This window comes from Colias philodice, chromosome 26 (assembly GCF_061535455.1).
Source record: "Colias philodice isolate Cphi_HAF_F1 chromosome 26, ilColPhil1 Martin Lab GWU primary, whole genome shotgun sequence".
NCBI lineage: Eukaryota > Metazoa > Arthropoda > Insecta > Lepidoptera > Pieridae > Colias > Colias philodice.
In genome coordinates this window covers 2,759,766-2,784,378 of record NC_143111.1, presented here as the reverse complement: position 1 = coordinate 2,784,378, position 24,613 = coordinate 2,759,766, and the positions used below count along the sequence as shown (strand labels likewise).

Below are 24,613 nucleotides of genomic sequence, written 5' to 3'. Positions count from 1 at the left end.
CTCTTCTTAATTATTATGAAAATTATGTCTTCAGACTTCACCACCTTTTACGTTGATGACATAAATTTTTACTTTAAATTGTTTTGCTTTCTTTATTAATTCAATCAGTTTTACATCGAGGTTTCGTGCTGTATTTCGCGAATTTATTGAAGTTTAATTAAGCTCTAATTTGAATATCTCCTTTTGATGATAATATTTATTCAGATTAAACGCGAAAACTGCGAGCACGTCTTTAAAACAGCGATTCAGTTAGCTCGAAGAAAGAATAGGTAGATAGATCTCTTTGCATTTTTATTGGACATTTTCTTCGCTTTCCGATTTGAATAATACTGTTCCATAGAAATGACAGAAGTCACTTTACTTAAACCGCTGAATATTGCTGTGTTTTATTTGTATTCGCATTTAAATCCCTATTTTTTGACGCCTGGCGCTTTTACATAGCAATGCTTCTTATCTTTGTATTTGCTTTAATTTGATATATAATTTACTAACTGAATCCCGTGGTTTAAACTTTAATCAACATTGCTCCGCTCCTGTTGGTCCTACAATATGATATGTAGCCTATAGCCTTCCTCGATAAATGGGATATCTAACACCGAATTTTTCAAATCGGACCAATAGTTTCTGAGATTAGCGCGTTCGAACAATCAATCAAACAAACAGACTCTTACTTTATAATATTATCTATTAGTATAGATTACATTAAACACGCCGCGTGGTCTAAGACCTAAGTTTAAATAAATGTTATCTTACAAAAGCAATTCCTCAAAGTAAAAATATTATATTTCCACGAAAGATAGCTTCTACATCATGTTTTAATGATTTCTGTCATTGACGAGGCCTTTTCTAATAATTCCTCTCATCAATATTAAACTCGTGATAAATTTAACTATTCATTCTGTTATCATCACAGTCGGAATGAAATTGACTTTTTTGAGTCTCACTTGGATTGCTTAATTTATGTACCCTAAGGCTTTATTGAAAAAGGGCCAGGGAAGGCGCCAATGACGTTACTGAAGATGTTTATGAGAACCGTCGAATCTCAATTTTGACCTTTTCGCAGATTTAATTTGAACCGTTAATTTAAATAGCATTTTAATTTGTTTGTTGGATTGAAAGTAAATAAGGTTCAGTTGTAATTTAGATTGTGAATAATGAAGTTACGAGATTGTATTCCTGATGAATAACTTTTCAGCTTTATTTACTTTTAAGACATTTACCTCTGTAACTTCAAAGCGCATGTCTTTGATGTTTATTTAAGTACCGCAACGAATAAAATATTTAAATGAACTATGACAAGCCACAAAATGGCTTAAGTGACATATTATTACACTTAAACTTAGCAATTAAATACATAATTACATGTTGCTAACATTATGCTAAGAGATATGGAATTGAGAGATCTTAGTACTTATCTATAGAATGAACAAAGGCTCTATTTTGTACTTCACTTGTTTTTTAATATTTCAAGCGATTTTATTAGAATGTTTTTTCTTCCGTGGTCCAATTAGTATCCACTGTTATAGATAAAGAGTAACAACCCTTACTTGTTTATATTTATCAAATTGAAATGGTTTTACAGCAAAGAGTGGTTTTGGAATGGTTTTATAGAAACCTTATTATTTGTAGAATTGTAGCATGTCTTTCAATCAATATATGTATTTTAGTTACAATAATTATTTAATAGCCTTATACCTCGATCTTCTTCATACTTTATTTCATTTTCATCTTAAGGGGCCCTGCTCCGAAATGTATGTTTCTAAATCATGGTTTTTGGATAGAAATCATCATATTTAAAATCCTAAAAAAATATATAGCACAGATAAACGTTTGATCTAGTGACTTTTTTGGATAAAAACACAATATTAAACATTTGACTCGATCAAAAAAAAATCAGAAGTAACATCGATTTTAAAAGCATAATCAGTTTTATGAGAATTAGGGGAACGCTATGTTTATGAAAATTTGACATTTCTTTTACTAATCAGGTTTTACAGGGAAATTTTTGGATAGATTTTTAATTTAGCCCTTATTTTTTTCTATATAAAATATAATACGTAAAATGCGACTCGCGCGCACCACGTCAGTGCCGCCAGAGTCCAGCCGGACGTCATCGAAGGAGGACCTGTGCTAGTTTTGCTCCCGACCACGTTGCAGTCGCCGCTCGCGTATTAGAACCGAGCGGCGAGTAAAACGGCGAGCATGTCACGGTATATATAAATCAGTAGTTTGATTTTGTTAGTTATCCTAGGATTATTGTTGTAAATATAAATTAACTTCTTATTCTATACTATTAAACGAACAATATTTGCATATTAATATATTTGTTTGTAAATACAGTGTGGAAATTTTCGATGGGCCCTGGGTGAAAGTACTAGAAATACTGGAGATAGCAAATATCCTTTATTTTTAAAAAGAAATAGAACTGCATTCAAAGATTTTCAAAAATTCATTTTCTTCGACCGGGAATCGAAAGAACTATTAAAACCGCATCAAAATCCGTTGCGTAGTTTCAAAGATTTAAGCGTACAAAGGGACATAGGGACAGTGAAAGCGACTTTGTTTTATACTATGTAGTGATTTAAAATTATGTTTTAAAAATTACCTTGCCTGAGATCCTCTTTTTTATGGGTTATTGAATAGGAATAGCGGCAAAGTTTTGAAGTACTAGTAGAAAGACTATTATGATGTTGGTTGATCTGTATTCAATGAGTATGACAAATATTATTTTTATGAAACAACAATCCAAGATGGCGCCGACGAAAATTTTACATCTTTTCGTCATGGGTGTCATTTTCATGGTTTTTGGGGTAGCTATTAACCAATATGAGGTCAAAACTAAAATCCAAGATGGCGCCGACGAAAATTTTACATCTTTTCGTCATGGGTGTCATTTTCATGGTTCTTGGGGTAGCAATTAACGAATATGAGGTCAAAACTATAATCCAAGATGGCGCCGACGAAAATTTTACATCTTTTCGTCATGGGTGTCATTTTCATGGTTTTTGGGGTAGCTATTAACCAATATGAGGTCAAAACTAAAATCCAAGATGGCGCCGACGAAAATCTTACATCTTTTCGTCATGGGTGTCATTTTCATGGTTTTTGGGGTAGCTATTAACGAATATGAGGTCAAAACTAAAATCCAAGATGGCGCCGACGAAAATCTTACATCTTTTCGTCATGGGTGTCATTTTCATGGTTTTTGGGGTAGCTATTAACGAATATGAGGTCAAAACTATAATCCAAGATGGCGCCGTCGAAAATTTTACATCTTTTCGTCATGGGTGTCATTTTCATGGGTTTTGGGGTAGCTATTAACCAATATGAGGTCAAAACTAAAATCCAAGATGGCGCCGACGAAAATTTTACATCTTTTCGTCATGGGTGTCATTTTCATGGTTATTGGGGTAGCTATTAACCAATATGAGGTCAAAACTAAAATTCAAGATGGCGCGGACGAAAACTTTACATCTTTTCGTCACGGGTGTCATTTTCAAGGTTTCTGAATTCTGCTCGAAAAATATGTAAACGGTTGTAAGAAAAATATACTTACCAAATTATCGACGGTAACATTGGGGATTTGTACATAGCTGTCTCAAAAACCTTGAAAATGAAACTCATGCCGTAAAGATGTAAAATTTTCGTCGACACCATCTTGGATTTTAGTTTTGACCTCATATTGGTTAATTATAGCTACCCCAAAAACCATGAAAATGACACCTGTGACGAAATTTTGTCAAATTTTCGTCGGCGCCATTTTGGATTTTAGATTTGACCTCATATTGATTAATAGCTACTCCAACTCTTTGAAAATGACACCCGTGACGAAATTTTGTCAAATTTTCGTCGGCGCCATTTTGGATTTTAGATTTGACCTCATATTGATTAATAGCTACTCCAACTCTTTGAAAATGACACCCATGACGAAAACATTTCAAATTTTCGTCGGCGCCATCTTGGATTTTAGTTTTGACCTCATATTGGTTAATCGCTAGCCCAAAAACCACCCACATTTGCTACTTAGGAAAAGTTCAGATTTAAAGATATCATAGGTAATGTGACGAATATAATTTATTTCATTCCGACCGTTTCTCGGAATAACATACATTTACTAAGAAGGGTTTAATATATTGCCGGTAACATAATATTATGATGTATGATAATAATTAATAATTCATAAAAAAGTATTTTATACATTTCTTAAAAAGCTTCGATATTGTATACAATAATACAAATCATTAATTGATTATTATTCAAATTGTTGTAAAATAGTCACACTTTTTTAAGTTGGTTGAATACACTAACTTACTTATTACATACTTATATTCAATTATTATTTTGCCTTTTTTATTTGTTTTACTTTTAATTATTATTACCAATATTTTCAGAAGAAAATAAATTAATGTATCCAGAACGAGAGTTTCATTTTAAACTTTAAATGTATGTATAAAATAGACCAAAAAATTTTTACGAGAAATTAACAATAAATTATCTTTTATATTGTTTCTATCGATTTGAATAATAAAATAAAATTTGAAAAAGGAATGTTTCCTTTCAGAAAAATTTGCTATCCCTAGTATTTCAAGTACTTTCCATTCAGGGCACATCGAAAATTTCCACACTGTATATATACAAACAAATATATAAATATGCAAATATTGCTCGTTTAATGGTATAGGATAAGTAGTAAATTTATTTATCAACAACATTCCTACGATAGCAAATAAAATCGAACTACTGATTTATTTATACTGTGGCATAATCGCCCGCCTTCATAGGTCACCGGAGTTCATGCCGCGCCGGCTCCTGCGCAACGCGGCCGGGCGCGAGCCATCTCAGTGCCTAAAATGCCTAAACTTTCAGTACAAGGGGCTCTTAAGCTAAAGCACGAGACAATCAATCGTAGACAGCGTTAAAATAATCAATTCTGTTCAAAATAAAAAACGCTCGAGTCCAGGGCACTCAGTATAATTACCAGCCATAAAAACGCTTTTCTTTATTCGCAATCAGTTAAATGCTGCAATTGAAAAGATCTTTAGCTCGTTGAGATTAATTTTTCAATACGCTTGTCTTTATTGAGATTGCATTTATCACGGCTATGTAATGAGGACGTTATTATTTATAACTAGCTGTGTCCAGTTTTACCCGCAGTGCTATGCTCCTGTTGGTCTTAAGTCGTAGCGTGATAATATATGTATGTATAGCAGCCCCCCTATGCAAGTGGCTTTCTGTTAGCGTAGCGTTCATACCACAGACATGTATCAAGATAGACTAAGCGAGTGTATGTACTTCCCGTGTCCAAACTAAGTTTATGAACCTTACTTGACGCTGGCCTACACTCAGTCCGCGCTTGCAGTTCGCCAAGGAAAGACGTGAAGCTGAATAAAGTAAAATGCCGAATTGCGCCGTTATAAACTGTAGAAACTCCACAGCTGTGAGTGGCCGAGTTAGCAGAGATGTTTCCTTCCACCGGTAAGTAATTTTCTAATCAGAATATGCACTATTTATTTTAAAATCAAATAAAGAATATCTGTGGAAAACGATCGTGACAAACACGGATACCAAATCATACGAAATGATTCGGAATACATTGCGGCTTTTACTTGGCACGGTAAAGATCGCGTCGTATGATAACAAGCAATGAATAGCGTCTTCTCATTTTTCTGTTCTCATTTTTCTGTCCAATTTTGTGGTTAGTGATGTTCATTTGATGCAACAGTTCTCGATTCTAATCGATTTTATAATCGAACAGAAAAATGATAATTTGAAGGAGCAATTTTTCAGAAAAAAAGGCATAGATTTTTTTTGTCATTTAATACGACTTGACCTAGAACTTTTAAGTATTTTAATACAAAGGTACTAAAAATAAATATTATGACATGGACGCCATTAGTTAAAGTGTCATCTTGGGAGTTTTTTAAGAAAACTCCTTATTGCTTAGACTATGTTTGTTTTTTCAGTTTTCCAAGTAACCCGAACATAAAAGGAAAATGGATCGATGCAACGGGACATAAAGATTGATTGATTGACAGTTTCATTACTTTCTTTCGATGGCCTCTCTAGTACGTAGTACATGGTAACTCAATGGGCATATGTAGGAAAAAGCTAAAACACATTAGTTTACTTGTTAGAATATTAAAATCTCTGTCTGTGGTAATTATCATTTTTCTGTCTTGAATCGATTTAGTAATCGATTACGATTCATTTATTTGACTACCTAGACATAGATCTAGTTTGATCTGATTTCTTTCGATTTACTTCGATGGGATAGGACGATACTAGAATCACCGTGCGAGTGGCGTCCTAATCGATTAAGCGTAAAATGAAATTACCATCACTAAAAAGCGCTCGTGACGTCATAACGCGTCAAGGTCAGTACAAAAAATATGACACGCTTGGTTTTCATACAGATCGCGGTACTTGCGTAGTCTATCTATGTCTGTGGTTCATACATTCGTAGTCTATTCTATTGAACGCTACGCTAACAGAAAGCCACTTGCATAGGGGGGCTGATGCGGGATGCCTTCCTCGATAAATGGGCTATATAACACCGAAATCTCAGGAACTACTGCTAGGTACTGCAACTGGTCCGATTTGAAAAATTATTTCGGTGTTAGATAGCCCATTTATCGAAAAAGGTTATATGTATATCATTACGCTAAGACCAATAGAAGTGAAGAACTGCGGGTAAAACCACATGGCGCAGCTAGTTAACAATAACGCAAAGAAAACATGCATTAAAATAATTGCATATAATAAATGTAAGTGTTCATTCTCCATTATGTCACTACATTAAATGGAGACATCGGAGTTCTTTGTAAACAGCTGGGAAACAGTTTTCATGTCAATTTAAAATGCTTAAAGAGCACGCTCGTGAAAGAAATAGCTTATTTATGAAACTTGAACCGTTCGAGACTCGAACTTTGTACTAATAAGAAAAAGAACTTAATTTATGTCCTTTGTAAGTGAGACCGCGAATTGTAAAGTGCAATCTTTTACTTTGGAAGTGAGATATTGGAACTTTGTATAACGTAAAAACTAAAAAGAGTATAATGCGAAGTCATAGTTTGTTTGTAAATTTTGTTTGTAAGTATAAAACTTTTTCTATAACAAATATTTTTTGTGAATGCCAACAAACAGTTATTCTATTCAGATAGGTACTTAAACTAGTGGTGTAGGTACTTACTTTTAATTCTTTGTACGAAAGTTTGATTCTTTGGTGTATGCCACTTAATCACACCATAACAACTGAACGGATTTTAATATAACTTCGCAGTGTTGTATCACTTGTATTCTATCTTCTGAAACAACACAAGCTATATATAAATACGGGCGGAACCTGAACATTCTGCTAGTATACGATTATACATCTAATACGCATTAATTATTCGAACAAATAGCAATATACGCGTAACAGGATATTGGTCGTGTCAAGTGCAATTAACATTAAATTTGTGGACACGACCCATTGGATAATTATAATATTAATTAAAGATTTAATTAAACTTCTGAGCGGATCATTGCGTAATTGCTTCTTTATGTAGCTCGAGTGCTATTGGTTTTTAATAACGTTGGTATTATATTATTGTCTACGAAAAATATGCTTAACATTTTTAATATTGTTTATTAATTTTATTTGAGCAATTAAATACTACAGTAAAACCCAGGTAGGAATTTAAGCACACGTAGACAACCATTTTATTAGAATGAGAAATAGTTTATATAATTAGAATGAATATTTTAAGTTTATTTTATTGTAAATCCTGGCGTCAAAACACGTTTTCGATTTTCAAATTTGTTTCGTTGATTCAAATTATTAGTTCAATTAATTACATTTTTAAATAACTTGTAAGTTGTAATAGTGCAGACAAGTATGAACAAAATTTCAAAATTAACTCACGTACCTTTATTTGTATAGCACGAACCACGGAATAATAATATGAGATCCAATCCAAAAATACAAATATTTACGAAAGCAATGCAGAAAAAACGTCAATGTCAACACTGATTTGCGATGTCAGGAATCGCAAGAACGTCAAATTTAATCATAATAATCCCAACATACACTCTAACACCAGAGGCTTAGAGGTGAATTTGAATAAATAATTTTTCCCGTAATAAGTTCTCACAGTGAAATATTTTCTTGTGGGAATGAATTTTGGCGGGAATTCCATATGCCATTATGACGCGTGCGGTGTTGCGTCATTACGCGTGGATTAAATGCGGTTCAAATATTTTGTCGTATGTAAGCGCCTTTATTGTGGTAAAAAATGTGTTGAATTTTACATAAACAGATTAGGGTTGGTGGAAATATTTTGTTCTTATTTGCGTGAGATTCAAGAAAATATATTTATAAACTTCTTAAATATTTTTAAATATTTGTTAAAAAATAATATCGTCATCGAATTAAAAAATATGAAATTTATAAGTGCACTGTCTTCGAAATACGAATATATTTTGTTTTTTTTTTAAATTCAACAATTTCATTTTCAATTTTATAAATTGTAAATTGCCTTGAATAAATTAATAATTTAATAATAATTACTTCATAAATACAACACATATTTTAATATAATTTAATTAGATGAAACTTTCTAGTTAGTATTATTAAAGCAGTAACAGTCCAGACTCCAGACAGCCCTGGCCATAAAGAAAAAAAAAGTATAGATAACAAAAAAAGTGACAGTTGACACAGGTGCGCGCGTGTTTCGAACTTTTTTTTGCACCACATCATGTGAAATTATTATAATAATATAATCTGTGGAACCACAAAGGTCAGCCAAGGACGCACGATTCCCGTGGGACAACATTTCCTATGAGAACGCGGGAATACAATTTCGTGAGAAATTTTCGGTCGTAAAGAGAATTTTTGTTATCGCCGTGTTCATTTAGATTAAAGCCGCGTTAGGATACGTTTATTTCGTTAATTACTCTCTTTTGTGAAATATTACGTTCGAGTTTAATTGATAATTAACAATTTTGTATTTTATTGTCGTTAAAATATTTGGAGCTATAATTTGCTGGGTAAGTACCTATAATCCAAAATTCAAATTGATATATTATTCGGTTGAACGAAGTGACTGGTTCAAATTAAAACATTATTTAATACGGATTAGATAATAATGCATTCAGTGAGAAAAGTTCGCTGGTGATGTAATATTACTACCCTCTTGTTATTATTTCTATTATATTATCCAATTATCATTGAGATAATATTACTACGTATGGAGGAGACACCACGAATAAAATCTGTGCGCCATTTTTTTGCTCTAACTAAGTTTTAAAAATTATTATTTAGTTAGGTACTTAACGATGAAAGTTATTCCTTTGCACTTTTCCGTATTATTTGTATTATTTGTGCAATATCGTAACACACACGAAGGCATGTTTGATGCGTTTCACTTTAAAACCATTAAAAAATACCGCTCAACATACGTCACATGACGTATGTTGAGTGGAACATAAGTGATGTAGGCGGTGTCGTCTCCTATTAATATTATCTCAATGCCAATTATAAGTATTGTTGTGGTTAATAATTTAATTAAAGTGTAACGTATCTTATGTTTTGGTTAATTAATTACCAGAATCAAGGAAGGAAGCCTTAAATTTCTATTAATATGGTAAGCTAATGCGGCAGAGGGATTTATTGTTCATTAATATATTCTGCAAAGAAAATTATTACGTTTACGTTCTTATATGTATAAGTAAATAACCAAATGTTTTATTCTTATTATACGAGCGTATTTTTTAAGTCCTTTAAAAGGCTATAAATAATAAAGAACGTTTAAATAACTATATTATTTGTCGCCTTTGCTGCGCAGGCATTATACGTTTTCAATTTCTTAGACCGGCTAATCACGTACCTGCAGCAGGGGCAATATTGGAATTGTACCCTTAATTGTGATGTGTATGTGTAGCTGTGATGTGTAGGCAAGTAGGGGCAATTTCAACACAACTAAAATTTCTCCGACAGCCGACCAACCGAGATTGTACTAATATCGCCCCTGCGTCAGGTAGGTACGTGAGTAGCCGGCATTATTCTAAAATCTAAATTACTCACATAAAACAAATTGAAATACAACCTACCTCCATAAAAAAGAGCAACTATGGAGTTTCTTGCCGGTTCTTCTCCGTAGATACTGCTTTCCGAATCGGTGGTAAATGTTAAAAATGCTTCTAGAAGAAGTCTAATTGAATAAATAAATGTTTGAGTTTGAGTTTGAGTTTGAAATATATAAGTACTTAATACCTAGGCGTATACGCGGGTGTTCCTAACTTCATAAATAAATTCCAAACAGAACAAAACCTATAACACACGCTCTCATTAAGTTCGAGTTAAATAATTATTATGTACAAAGCAAGTTTCCAATTTTCACGTAACTCCAGATAATAAATTATAATGTTATAAGTTACTTGAAGTTCGTTACAAACTTGTCCGCAAAGCGGAAGGTGTTCGCGGCTCTGCTAAATAAATAAATAAGGTTGTATGTAATAATATATAATACTTTAGTAGTGAACATGTTATGTATTTATAATATTACGTACAGGTAAAGTTTGGCTCAGGCGTTGCGGAGTTGGTGGCAAACAAACATAATAGTATGTCAAGATGAACATACAAATGGAAGAGTGTAGCTTCAGAGAAATTTACAGCTGGATAATGGATATCTATTTTAGACTTAAGTTATAAAAAAAGTTTGTATGCTGAACAATTAATGTTATCAAACACTGCAGTTATTTTATAATTCATAAAAATATACAATGTTTTTTTCATAAAAATGGCGTATGTGTGTGTGTAACGAGTGCCCGGTAGCGCACATTGTAAAGAAAAGAAATAGTCGTCTTGCACTCGTTTTTGATAATTAAACAAAAAATTATTATATACGGTAAATTTTATGATTAACTAGCGGTCCGCCCCGGCTTCGCCCGTGGTACATATTTACGTTTTCTCTACATAAAAACCATCCTCGTTTTTCAAGGAATATAATAAAAAAAGAATTATCGAAATCGGTTCAGCCGTTCTCGAGTTATGCGCTTACCAACACATTTTGCGATTCATTTTTATATATAAGAAGAAGAAGATTTCTTTTTTGCACCAAATTCCTTTATTTCCTTTGTCGCAGTCGGGCAAAATAAAGGAAAACCTTTTGAATTAATAATCGGGTAATCTTCAAAATAATGTTAACACTTTTACAGGTATAAGGGAGTTAATGTTGAGCAAGTGAATCTAAATTGGAATCCATTTCTCTATACCACTTCGACCGAAATAGGTCTGTCTCGATGACCTGATTTATGTAACAAGAACTCGAAAAACAAGCTAGGATTTGAGATCTGTGTTTTTGGGAATTTAAGACAGAGCGATAGTGTTCGGGTTAGTTATAGTTTTGAAAATGACTAAAATGAGGTATTTTTTATAGTAATGTATTTCTTGTTTTTTTTTCAGGGATAAGTTTCCAAAACCAGGGACTCTGTTGACGAGTTGGACAGACGAACCAACGACTAGTTGGTTGGAAATGCAATAAACAGGGTCAAAATTAAATTGAAATGCTGAGCGTAACTGCATATAGTTACATATTACAGTCCGACGTAGACCCCATCGCCTTCCCATCAGCCGATCTTTTTGATGATGGCAAAAATGTTTTTTTCAAATTTAAATTAGACTGCTTTAAAAATGATGCATAATATTATGATGAGGTAAGTGCTATATTATTTTATTTTTGTATTTTACAATAAAATTATCATGTTATATATTTATAATTTTTCTGTTTAGATTAAAACATTTACCTTTACAATTACTGTTAAATCTATACTAATATTATAAAGCTGAAGTATTTGTTTGTTTGTTTGAACGCGCTATTCTCAGGAACTACTGGTCCGATTTGAAAAATTATTTCGGTGTTAGATAGCCTATTCATCGAGGAAGGCTAAAGGCTATATACATCATCACGCTAAAACCAACAGGAGCGGAGTCGCGCGAGTGAAACCGCGGAGCGCAGCTAGTTGAATATAATTATTAACCCTCTATTCTGGGGATATTAAGTATGAATGCCGCAGGAATCCCACAAATATTGGAATGCCACGTACGGGACCGTATCGTGTGAAAATTAAGTTTCGTTCAGAAACCACACAAAACTAATAACAATGCTTTTACCGCACTCCGCAAAGCGTAAAACCGACAGTTTTGGGGGTTGTTACTTTTATAGTTATGACAAAAAATAATTAAACAAAGATTTACATTCATAGTAGACAATGATTTTTAATAAGATATTAGAAACAATTCGTAGGAATGTATGCTTTTTTAACAATTGAGTAATATTATCATTATATTTTTATTTTCTTTTCTTCATTTGTCAGACGTATAGTTCCCCTATAAGGTAAGCATATGGTCTCTCGATCCGCTTTCAGTTGCGGGGATAAGGATAGGATTTTTTTTAACCCACCTTCGTTGTACAAACACCTGTTATATGACTTTGCTGATGAAGTTAGTTGAAAATCTTTTACTATAACTTTGTCAGTAGTAAAGTTACATTCATTTCACTTTAAAACTTAGTAAATGAACAGCTAAAACTATTATTACTGACTAGGTATATGTACTGTGGTAAGACACCTACTCATTGTAAAAATAAACTTTATTTAAGCATTCTTCTAAAACATTTTTTTGTCTTTAAATTGTATCTCTTGAATATCACGACGAAATCTCGCTAGCAATGTTTAATCTTGGAAATAGTCGACATAGAATTTGCGTTATATTTGCGACTAGACTTGATTGCGAGTGTTATAGTTTAGCAAAAAATGAGATAAAATATACATGTAGGAATTGTGATTGTTTTAGTGAAATCTGTTTTCAGAATACGTGTTTATTTGAGAAGGAAATAATGTGGAAATAACATTTTAGCTCTTAGTTATAGCTATGGATACATGGCTATGGTTACATTTTTATAACGGATTATAATTTTGAAAAGGTATAAGTAATTTCAATTTGTTTATTTGTACATTTTATCTAAATTTATATTACTTCTAAATTCTTAACTTCCCTACAAATAATTTAGTTGAAATTTATGTAACGGATACGCCCAACTTGACATCTGAAAATATTCCCACGTCCAAAAAAACTTTCTCACGTCAAAAAAAAAACAGAAATCCTTATTTTTTACCACAGATTCCGTTGCCGTTCACACGGGACCCTTCCGTGTGAAAGGCCAAAGGTGGGAACAAGCGCACGCGCCGGTTGGACCCTAATAGTCTTGTAAGACCCACTTAAAGTTATTGATAATGATAATTTTTATTGGCAGGTTACTAGGGTTACAGCCGTTACAGGGATTAAAGAGTATATTAGTTCTTATTTTTTTTATTTGGTTTTACGTAATTTATATTTGAAGTTATACGAACACTACGAGAATAGTATGTTATACCATTTATTTTATATTACCGTACAATCTCAATATTTTTCTAGATTTAATAAATGAATTAATGAAGCTCCGCGTTTAATTTACGTAGGTCCATTGTTACCTGTTTATCTGCCTTCGTACCTACTGACTTAAAAAAAATACCATTTATAGATTTTGGGATTCGAGTATGCTTCACCATGAATTATCATGTGAATGATACAGTGCCTTACTATGAGTGGGGAAAAGATATAGTCTAAGTATCACAGATATTGATTTACCAATATCCTTACAAAAATTTACAACATAATAATTCTTCCCATCAACTTTTTTCCTTCATAAAATTCCCACAGAAGTTCGTCGTTAAAACGTATCCGTTACGGTTTCACACGGAAGGGTCGTGTGAAAAGTAGGGTGAGATGCGCACGCGCCGACAGGTACTTGGGGATTGACCTTTTTAAATGGATATTTAAATTTAATTGTGTGTATGTTTTAAACGATACAGCAATGATAATGATTACTGATTAGGTATACGAATTGCAATTGATTAGTGTATTTCTTTATTTATTACAGGACAATAATTTTATTATGAAAATAATTTTTGCTATCATTTATATACAAGGTATGTCTTTACTTTTTCTGTATTGAGAATTTTCTTATCCATTATTCTTAGTATTTTACAAAAAATATAAAACATTTTTTTCTTTTTACAGCCTTTGCCTTCTTGTACGAAGGTATTTTCTGTTAAAAATTTCTCATATTACATTTCATTTTCACACGGAACTGAAGGGATGTTCTCGTGTGAAATTCACAGGGGTGGATATGCGCACGCGCCGCTACTGTTACAATCAACTTGTACCTAGTATGGTGAGTATGAAATATGTATTTGTTATTTTAGATCTATCAAAATACCTTATTAGAGCCGAAATTGTGATATTTTTCCTAGAAGAGAAACAAAATTAAAAACTTACTTTCTATGTAACTTTCGCATCTTAAACGCATGGATTTAATGGCGTATTTTTTTGTTACTCTGGAAATTCATAATTCTATGCAAGTTGCATTTTTAATCCATAGTGTTCACGGTGTCTTAATTTTATAAAGGTTTTTCTTTTCATAGATGTGACAAAAGTATCAACTGTCTTTTATTAGTTACCTGCGCTTCAAATTACTATACAGTTTTACACTGGGGATCGAAGACAGATCTTTGAATAAATAATTCTTTATGTGCAACATTCAGTATCTTCGAATCTATTATTTATGTGTAGTCCGTTAGACCGTTACGGTTCACATTCACACGGAAGGGTCCTCGTGTGAACCACACGGGGTGAGAAACTGCGCACGCGCCGATGTTCATGTAATCCTGTATCATGAATAAGATACTTGTAAGAGCAATATTTGACTAACAAATAATCAAGTGCATTTGAATATACAATGAAAAATCTGATGTTGTAAGATTTTTAGTAAAAACCAAAATAAATATTTTAAGTGATTATAAATATTATCGTTGACAAAATATATAAAATGCATTATTAGCATGTTACTTGATAATTCAGTATGTTATTGGTATAAAAATTTCCTCCGGATTTTATCATATTTAAAAAATATAAAGTGGTCATCCTTTTAAATATTTACAAACAGGTAATAACACAAAGCATCTACTATGTTTAAGCAATCGATAACTTTTATATATACATTATCCATAACTAAATCTCACGCTATTATAAATGACATAAAAAGTCCCTTAATTTTTTTGTATACTTAACTTAATAGATAATTCTTTTCTTGTAATGCCACTAAAAATATCACTTTTTCTTTGTATTTAAAAAGTTCCCATTCTCACGGAAGGGACGTCGTGTGAAATTCATGGGGTGAGAAACTGCGCACGCGCCGATGTTCATGTCCTTTCATGAATATAATTAGATACTTGTGAGAGCAGTATTTGAATAATTAGAAATATAATGTTTAAATAGTGTGTTGTGAGCGTTTTTAATTGAAATAATCTATACTAATATTATAAAGCTGAAGAGTTTGTTTGTTTGTTTGTTTGAACGCGCTAATCTCGGGAACTACTAGTCCGATTTGAAAAATTCTTTCGGTGTTAGATAGCTCATTTATCGAGGAAGGTTATAGGCTATATATCATCACGGCCATCATGGCCAACAGGAGTGGAGCCACGGGGGTGAAACCGCGCGGAGCAGCTAGTTTATTTATTAAGAAGATAGGGTTGATTAAAAAGTTATCGTTGACAAATGTGAAATGCATCATAATCATGCAATTTTTAAAGTGTATAGAATGGTCTTTCTTTTAGGCTGACTTGATGTATTATTTTCTTGCTTTTTTAAGGTATTTAAAATATTTTAAAGAGTCATATTTAAAAAAAAATAATATATTTACATTTCAATGATAGGTTAAACACAAAGCATCTACCATGTTTTATAAACAATTCATTTTTATTTCTCTTCGCATATATCAATATAGTTTTACGTTTTACGTTTTCGTTCAATTTCTCAGTTAGACACAAAAAGTCCCTTAAATTTTTTGTATTACTTATATTTCTTTGCTTGTATGTTGCATTAAGTAAGGTATTCGAAAAGTTAATATTAAACCAATTGACTAGTCACTTTGCATCTAATAATTTGCTGCACACCAAACAGTTTGGTTTCACAAAGGGGCGCTCAACCACAGATGCTGGAGTTGCACTACTAACACATATATATAAGGCATGGGAAAACTCAAAAAATGCTTTGGGGATATTTTGTGACCTCTCCAAGGCATTTGACTGCGTTGAACATTGTACCTTATTGCGTAAACTTAATCACTATGGGATTAAAGGACAAGCTCAGAACCTCATAGCCTCATACCTGCATGATAGGATACAAACTGTAGTTGTTAATGGAGAACGTTCTAGCGGTGCGTCAATTAACATTGGTGTTCCACAGGGATCTATTTTAGGACCCTTCTTGTTCTTGGTATATATCAATGATCTACCTTATTATTTACAGGATAGGTGTGAAATAGTTCTGTTTGCAGATGATACCTCATTAATATTTAATGTGGATAGGCATGACCCAAATGTTGACGAAGTGAACAGTGCTCTTTTACACATATCCGACTGGTTTACTGCTAATAATTTATTATTAAATGCCAAAAAAACAACTTGTGTTGAATTTTTACTACCAAACGTTAAAAAGTTAAGCAGAAATATTACCTTGAACGGGGAGGTATTACACCCTACAGAATCGACTGTATTTCTTGGGTTAACATTGGACGAGAAACTACAGTGGGGAGCCCATGTCAACACCGCTGCAGGTAAGCTCAGTTCAGCAGCATATGCAGTCCGAAAGGTAAGGCATCTCACCGATGAAGATACAGCTAGATTGGTTTATTTCAGCTACTTTCATAGTATTATGTCCTATGGAATTCTACTATGGGGCAGGGCAGCAGATATAGAAACTATATTTATCTTACAGAAAAGAGCCATTCGTTCTATATATAATTTACGTGCTCGGGACTCACTAAGAGATCTCTTTAAGAATACTGGTATCCTTACTGTACCATCACAGTATATATTTAATAATATTTTGCATGTACACAAAAACGCCGACTTACACACAAGAGTAGGAGATAGACACTGTTATGGCACAAGGAACAGAAATAGAATTGAAATGCCATTTTTCCGATTAGCTAAAGTTAAAAATTCATTTACCTCTTCCGTTCAGACAACGTTCGCGAGTAGACGTGTGTAAAAGCAGTTTCTGTATTTCGTAAAAATCAAATTTCAAAGTTAATTATTTAAACACAAATAATAGGATAGCATACGAGCAAGAAGTTCAACGGTGATTGTGAAGTTGTTAAGGTGAAAACCTCTCGCTACTTATGTGCTCCTAGTACGACGGAACTACGTTTACGTGCATATTCTTGATTTGCTAAATGAATGAGATCGCCTGCTGATGGTTCTCTCTCTTGCTGCCGAAGATAATTAATGAAAAGGTATGAATGAACGATTAAAACCATAATAATTAATTTTTATAATCACATGTTGGCGGCATTCAACCTCCTACGGACTTATGATATCCTGGTACCTGAACCGACGACGCCTTACAGATATTATTAGCAAATGTGAGAGAAATCATAATTGTGTTGTTTATTTTTGTTAGAGTAAACACACACATGAAATTATTATAGGAATAAAAAATAAAAACTTTACATCAGTTAACCTCCTGATTGTTCATGTCATCTTGGTAGTGAGATCCAACTATATGGCTGGAAAGGGAACAAACTAGTGTGCTGAATGAAACAATCATACTGGGTTAATTTCCACTTTTTTATAACGCCTATTGACTTGTGTTACCCTAGTACTACAAATTGATATATTCACAAAAAAAATGCCACTAAAACGTAGCCCACCAACTAAAAAAGCATTAACTGCATCTCCTAGCTTAGACAAATCTGCCTCGGATTCTCGCATCAATGAGTTGGCTGATAACAGCTCACAGTCAAGTTTTATTACTCAAAGATTGAAACGTGGAAGGGAGGATGACTTAAGCACCGAATTAAATAAATTAAAAGAGGAATTTATGGCTATGTTTTCTTCATTTATGGCTTCACAACAGTCGGAGCTTCAATCCATCAATGCGACTATTAAAGAGATACAGCAATCAAATAATAACATCGATAGCTCCATAGCTATTCTTACTAGTCAGAACGAGGAGTATAAACGAAAAATACAGGAAATGGAGATTCAAGCCAAAAGGGATAAAGAATACATTACTTTGCTTGAGGAAAAAGTCGAAGATTTACAGAGGGACAATCTGAAACGAAATATTGAATTTAAAAATGTACCCGCATTAACTAATGAAACAAAGGAAGATTTAATTAACATGACTTTACAACTCTCTAAAAACATCGACTGTAAAATCGAAAAATCCGATATTAAGGACATTTACAGAGTACGATCTAATAATCGCAATAACGATTCTAATAAAAATTCTCGTATAATTATCGAACTAACTTCCACCATGTTGAAACGGGATGTTTTGAGGATGACAAAATCGTTCAATATTAGAAATAAAAGCAAACTTCAAGCAAAGCACTTGGGCTTTACGTCAAATGAAGATACTCCTATTTTTGTTACCGAACATTTAACCCCTAAAGGTGCCCGGCTTTTCTTTTTGGCAAGGGATCTCACTAAATCTAAGAACTTCAAATTTTGTTGGACATCGTTTGGTCGGGTCTTTGTGAGGAAGGACGAAACTTCTCCAATTATTGTTATAAAAAATGAGTCTCAAGTCCACCACCTCCTGCAGCAAGTGTCCCAAGCATGACTAGTAGGCAAGATTCTCTTTTATTTACTTTTGTTTCTATCTTTTGTTTCTTGTATTAATTATTATAATTTATTAAGCGAACAAGTCTGCGATGTGCTAGTTGTATTCTATATAACTATTGTAACTTTTTCCACTAGCTCATCAGTAAATTCTATTTTGTATACCTTAATGTTAGCATATTACACACAACTCACTACTCATACTCTAAATCTAAACCTCATACCACTCACACACAAACACACTTACATATTAAATACAGATATACACCTCTATTACACTCTAGAACGCCTCTATCTATATATTGTTTTCTTGATTGCTATTAATTTGCTTTCATTCAAATCAATGATTGCTCATAGTAAATTACGTTGTCATACTTACGTTGATCTCAATATAAACCTACTCATAGTACTAATTAATGTTAAACTGTATTATCTATTGATAACCTCGTCACTGAACATTCTATTTCATTTGATTTTTAAAAACCTAAGTCGTTATGTAAATTCTAAAATAAGAAATTTATTATGCAATATTGATACCTTTACTTTGCACAATTACTTTTATAATGGATAAAGTTGATTCATTAAATACAATTACAGAATTGGATCAGACTGAATTTTTTACGCAAGTAAGTTGTGATATTCAGGATTTGGAAAAAAACATACGCATTAAAAAAAATGACCTGACTATAATATGTCAAAACATAAGAAGCATTTATCGTAATATAAATGATTTCCTAGTAACAATGTCGCTTCTGAATTTTGACTGTGATGTATTAGTCCTGACGGAATGTAGACTGGACAAAGATAAACCTATACCTCAAATACCTAATTATGTTGCTTTGGAATCAACCAAATATTTTAACCAAAATGATGGTGTTGTAATTTACGCTAAATCTCATCTTAAACCAGAATTAAAAGAAGTTAAACTTCAACATGCCTCATGCATACAATTAATGATTACTGATTTTACCTTATTGGGAATTTATCGCTCTCCATCGATTCAAAATGCGTCGGCTTTCATTGAGTCCCTAAATGATTACTTGGAAAATATAAAATCATCTAACATAATTATCACCGGAGACATTAATATTAATCTTATCCAGAGTGCTAACGAACAAACATATGACCGGAATAATAAAAATTACTATTTAAATATGCTAGCTACTCATGGCCTAGTAGCTGGCCATAAGCTACCCACAAGGGAATCCAGCTGCTTAGACCACATCATATTGAAAGTAAACAAGGAAGTGTTTCTTGCTAATATTGCCGTATTGAATACTACCGTAACTGATCATTTATCTGTATTTTTGAGTGTCTCAAAAATTATTAAAAATTCAAGAATAAATAAAAAAAATGTTGAATATATTGACTACGACGACGCTTATAATAGACTTCTTAATAAAAATTTAAAATCATTGCTTTTTTGTGATGATCCTAATATAGTAACAGAACGTTTAATAAAGTACCTTACAGAATCATTAGAAGAAAGTAAAATTACTAAACATCTTCCGAGGAACCAACGTACTGTCAAGCCTTGGATAACAAAGGGCATTCTTAGATGTATCCGAAACAGAAACAAAATGCAGCTTCAACTTCGATCTGATCCACACAATGAAATTTTGAAACTTACCTTTAGACGATATAGAAATCACTGTAACAACTTGATAAAAAAATTAAAACGTAAATATGATAGACAATTACTTGCAAAATCCGCTAAGAATTCGAAGAAATTATGGAAATCTATTAAAGAAATAACTCACTTTAAGACAAATAAATCGCATTGTAAAGACCTACTTAACTTAGAACAAACGTCTACTGATTCTCTTAACTCTGTGAATTACTTTTTTGCGAATATTGGTAAAACTCTGGCAGATGATCTTTTGAATAATCCTCCATCCGTCTCTCCAGATAATAACAGTTTTAGCTTGCCTGCTCAGCCAAGCTCATCCTTTGTACTTTTAGAAACAGACCCTGGCGAAGTTATAAGTGTGGTTATGTCTCTTAAATCTGACAGTGCCCCTGGCTGGGACAACATACCAACAAAATTTTTGAAATTATGTATAACTGCTATTGCCCCTCATATTAGTCATCTTGCAAACTTGTGTTTCAGGCAGGGCGTCTTTCCACTCTTCTTAAAAAAATCAATTGTTACCCCCGTGCACAAGGGTGGGGATAGGGACGATATCAATAATTATCGGCCAATCTCAGTTTTACCTGCTTTATCTAAAGTTGTTGAGAGACTCTTAAATAATAGATTGTTAAACTTCTTTGAAAAAAACTGTATACTCTCGAATTCACAGTACGGATTTAGACATGGGTTATCCACTGAAGATGCAGTTTTGGCTCTCACATCTTCAATCATAGACCAACTTGACCTAGGAAATAAGTGTTTAACTGTCTTTCTGGACTTAAAAAAGGCCTTCGATACCGTCTCTTTTCCCACTCTTGTTCACAAATTAGAGCGTGTAGGAATTCGGGGAACACCTCTTAAATTGTTAACGGATTATTTGTTAAACCGCACCCAAAGAGTTAAAATTGATAATCAAGTGAGTCGGGATATGGACATTACTTTTGGTGTACCCCAGGGTAGTGTCCTTGGCCCGACTCTGTTTCTAATTTACATTAACGATCTTACTAACCTTCCTATTGATGGTGGTAAAATCATTTCGTACGCAGATGACACCGCTATAGTGTTTTCTGGGCGCTCATGGAATATGGTGTACTCTATTGCTCAACTGGGTCTCTCAAAGATTTATGATTGGCTTAAATTGAATTTACTTACATTAAACATTAAAAAAACGAATTATATTTGTTTCTCAATAAACAATAGAACTCAACCTAATAATAACTTTTCTTTAAAACTTCATGAATGTAATAATACAAATAACTTGAATTGTAATTGTAATTTAATTGAAAAAGTCTCCTTTACTAAATATCTAGGCATAATTTTAGATTATCGCCTCTCTTGGTATTGCCATCTAGACTATATTAATGAAAGAACCCGGAAATTTATATGGATTTTTAAAATGTTAAGACATATAACCACTCCTGAACTCATTAACCAAATTTATAAATCTCTTGTGCAATCTGTAATTAACTATTGTATCCCTATCTGGGGTGGAGCAAATAAAACTAAACTCTTGGACGTGGAACGTGGCCATCGTTGTCTACTTAAAGTGATGTATTTTAAACCGCGAAGGTTTTCAACTTCGGAACTATATAAAATCTGCGATCTTCTAACAGTTAGACAGTTGTACATTCTTTTAGTTACTACTAAAATTCGTAAAATGGCTCCTTTTGACAAATCAACTGAAAATAGAAGGAGAAAGAAAGACGTTTTTAACACTATATGTACCAAAACAGTTTTTGCTAAACACCAATTTAAAGCAAGGTCCATTTACCTCTATAATCGTCTTAATAATATTTTGGATATACATAGACTTAATCATCGTGATTTTAAAAAAACAGTTATTCATTATTTAAAAACACTTTCCTATGAGGATACTGAGGCGCTTCTACACTACATTTTATAATATTCCGTAATAGCTTAAACATACCCAAACACACACACACACACACACACACACACACACACGAACGCACGCACGCACGCACACACACACACACACACACACACACACACACACACACACACACACACACACTCATTCACTCACTTATACATATACATCTGCACACGTATTATATTTGTAAACCTTAGTTAAGGAAGAGCGGGTCCTCCTGACACAGGTTTTTGTAAACTTACTAGGAGGACTCATCCACTTTCTGTATTTGAAAATTGTGTGTATGAAATAAATTTATTTTTCATTTTCATTTTTCATTTCATTTTCATTTTCATTTATGGGTCAAGGTATACGCTTTTACAATAGAATTCCTCATAATATTAAAGAGTTTAGTAGTTCTAAATTTAAAACTTATATAAAAAATGTACTAGTTCAGAGAGCGTACTACAGTATTCAGGAATATATGGACGATAAAAACCCATGGAGGGTTGTCGCGTAAAAACCACAGGACAGTTCTTTGGCATGTTATTACAATACTTATATGTTGTTACATATGTATTTTGTAAAATTGTAAAACTGACATGATTTAAAAGAGCAACTATGGAGTTTCTTGCCGGTTCTTCTCCGTAGATACTGCTTTCCGAATCGGTGGTAAATTTTAAAATATGTAATGACGTTTCAAAAGTGCTTCTTTAAGAAGTCTAATTGAATAAATAAATGTTTGAGTTTGAGTTTGAGTTTGAGTTTGTAATCCGTCTGAAATTTAAGAATAAAGTATCACTTCTTTGTATTCAAAACGTTCCCATTCTCACGGAAGGGACCTTCTCGTTTGAAATTCATGGGGTGAGAATTTGCGCACGCGCCGCTATCAAGTATCAGTAAATACTTACTGTATAAATTACGTAGGTAAGTATGTTTATTTAGACAAGGGTGGGTAATTAAATAAACATAGTAAATAATTGAGTATTTGAATATTGGTTTTATATTCTGTGATGATTGTTTACATGTCTGCGTATGTTAATAATGATAGAACTATGTAGATGTACCTATTTATTGACCGCCTCCTTGATACAATGGTTAACGCGTGAGCGTATTACCGAGTGTCCTGGGTTCGATTCCCGGTGGAGACGAAGAAAAAAAAAGTCTCGGTCTGGTAGGACACAGTAGGCTGATCACCTACTTGTCCCTAAAGAAAATCGATCAGTGAAACAGATGTAGGTATAAAGCATCTGCCCCTTACCCCACTAGGGGACACGGAACTTCACTTTTACCTATTTATTAATTTTCTATTACGGTATTAATTTATAAGTAAGTGATATTTATTTTAATAACATAATTTGGGTTCGGACACGTAGTTAGAAACCCTACGCAAATTATATTTCTGTTCGGAAAATCATCGGAAAATTATTTTTTAACGTATTTCTAATAGGCCTAGCGAATGAGATCATCGGTTTTAATTGTTAAGAATCTGTTAGTAATCCACAGGAAAAATGTATAAGACGTTAAGAAAAAGAGACTAGTTAAATCATTGAGGTATAAACTATAAAGTTATCAATACAGTGAATTAATATGTAATGGTAGTTAGTAGCAGTAGTTATAAATTGGTACTACTCTGACACAAATAATTTATTCGTATTAATACAGTTATATTGTTAATTTAAACATACCTCAATTGATTGTTAAGGTTTTTCCTATATTGAACACAAAAGTCATATTGTCATCAATAATTGTTTATTTGTTTGTCCGTTAAACCGTTACGGTTCACAGTCACACGGAAGGGATCTCGTGTGAACCACACGGGGTGAGAAACTGCGCACGCGCCGCTTGTTAAGGGCACTTAACGACGGATTAACAAATAAACGATAGTTATGTATTAATAACCTACTTTTTGAATTATATTTTTTTAATGTTTTGGGTATTATATAAATGTGCGCAACGGAGATGATAATAAAGTTTTGATCGTATAAAGCGTATGAATGGTTATGTATTTTTTAATATTTATGATTTGAATTTATACAGATCGCTCAGCTTCGGCCGAAGAGTCATTCTATGTTCAGGGTATCTAATCTGTGGTCAGGGTGCCTATATGTTTGAATGAATGAATGAATGAATGAAAATACTTTATTTGCACCAAAAGCAAGGAAAACAATACGAAAAAAACACATACAAACAAACACGTACAAAAAGGCGGCCTTATCGCTAAAGCAGCGATCTCTTCCAGGCAACCTTTAGTCGAGGATCATGAGAATTACGTTTTATGATGAGGTTGATGGTGCAGAACACAAAAAACATTAAATAAATAAATAAATAAACATAGTATACATATACATACATACGGATATTATAAAGATAAAAAGTAAATATTTAGTTGCTTTTTAAAC

At 32.9% G+C, this 24,613-nt stretch overlaps 2 protein-coding genes and 1 long non-coding RNA gene across 3 annotated transcripts in view; 2 read left to right on the top strand and 1 right to left on the bottom strand.

Annotated features, from left to right (window-relative positions):
• The window catches only part of LOC149476791 (uncharacterized), a 465,754-nt gene that overhangs the window by 140,471 nt on the left and 300,670 nt on the right, over positions 1-24,613 (bottom strand). The gene's annotated exons all lie outside the window — the stretch shown is intronic.
• Positions 1-24,613, top strand: part of Etf-QO (electron transfer flavoprotein-ubiquinone oxidoreductase) — a 110,084-nt gene that overhangs the window by 66,878 nt on the left and 18,593 nt on the right. The gene's annotated exons all lie outside the window — the stretch shown is intronic.
• On the top strand, positions 17,105-20,943 carry LOC149476801 (uncharacterized). Its single transcript, XM_089711569.1, has one exon. The coding sequence runs from the start codon at positions 17,771-17,773 to the stop codon at positions 18,707-18,709; it is 939 nt and encodes a 312-aa protein (XP_089567695.1). The 5' UTR covers positions 17,105-17,770; the 3' UTR covers positions 18,710-20,943.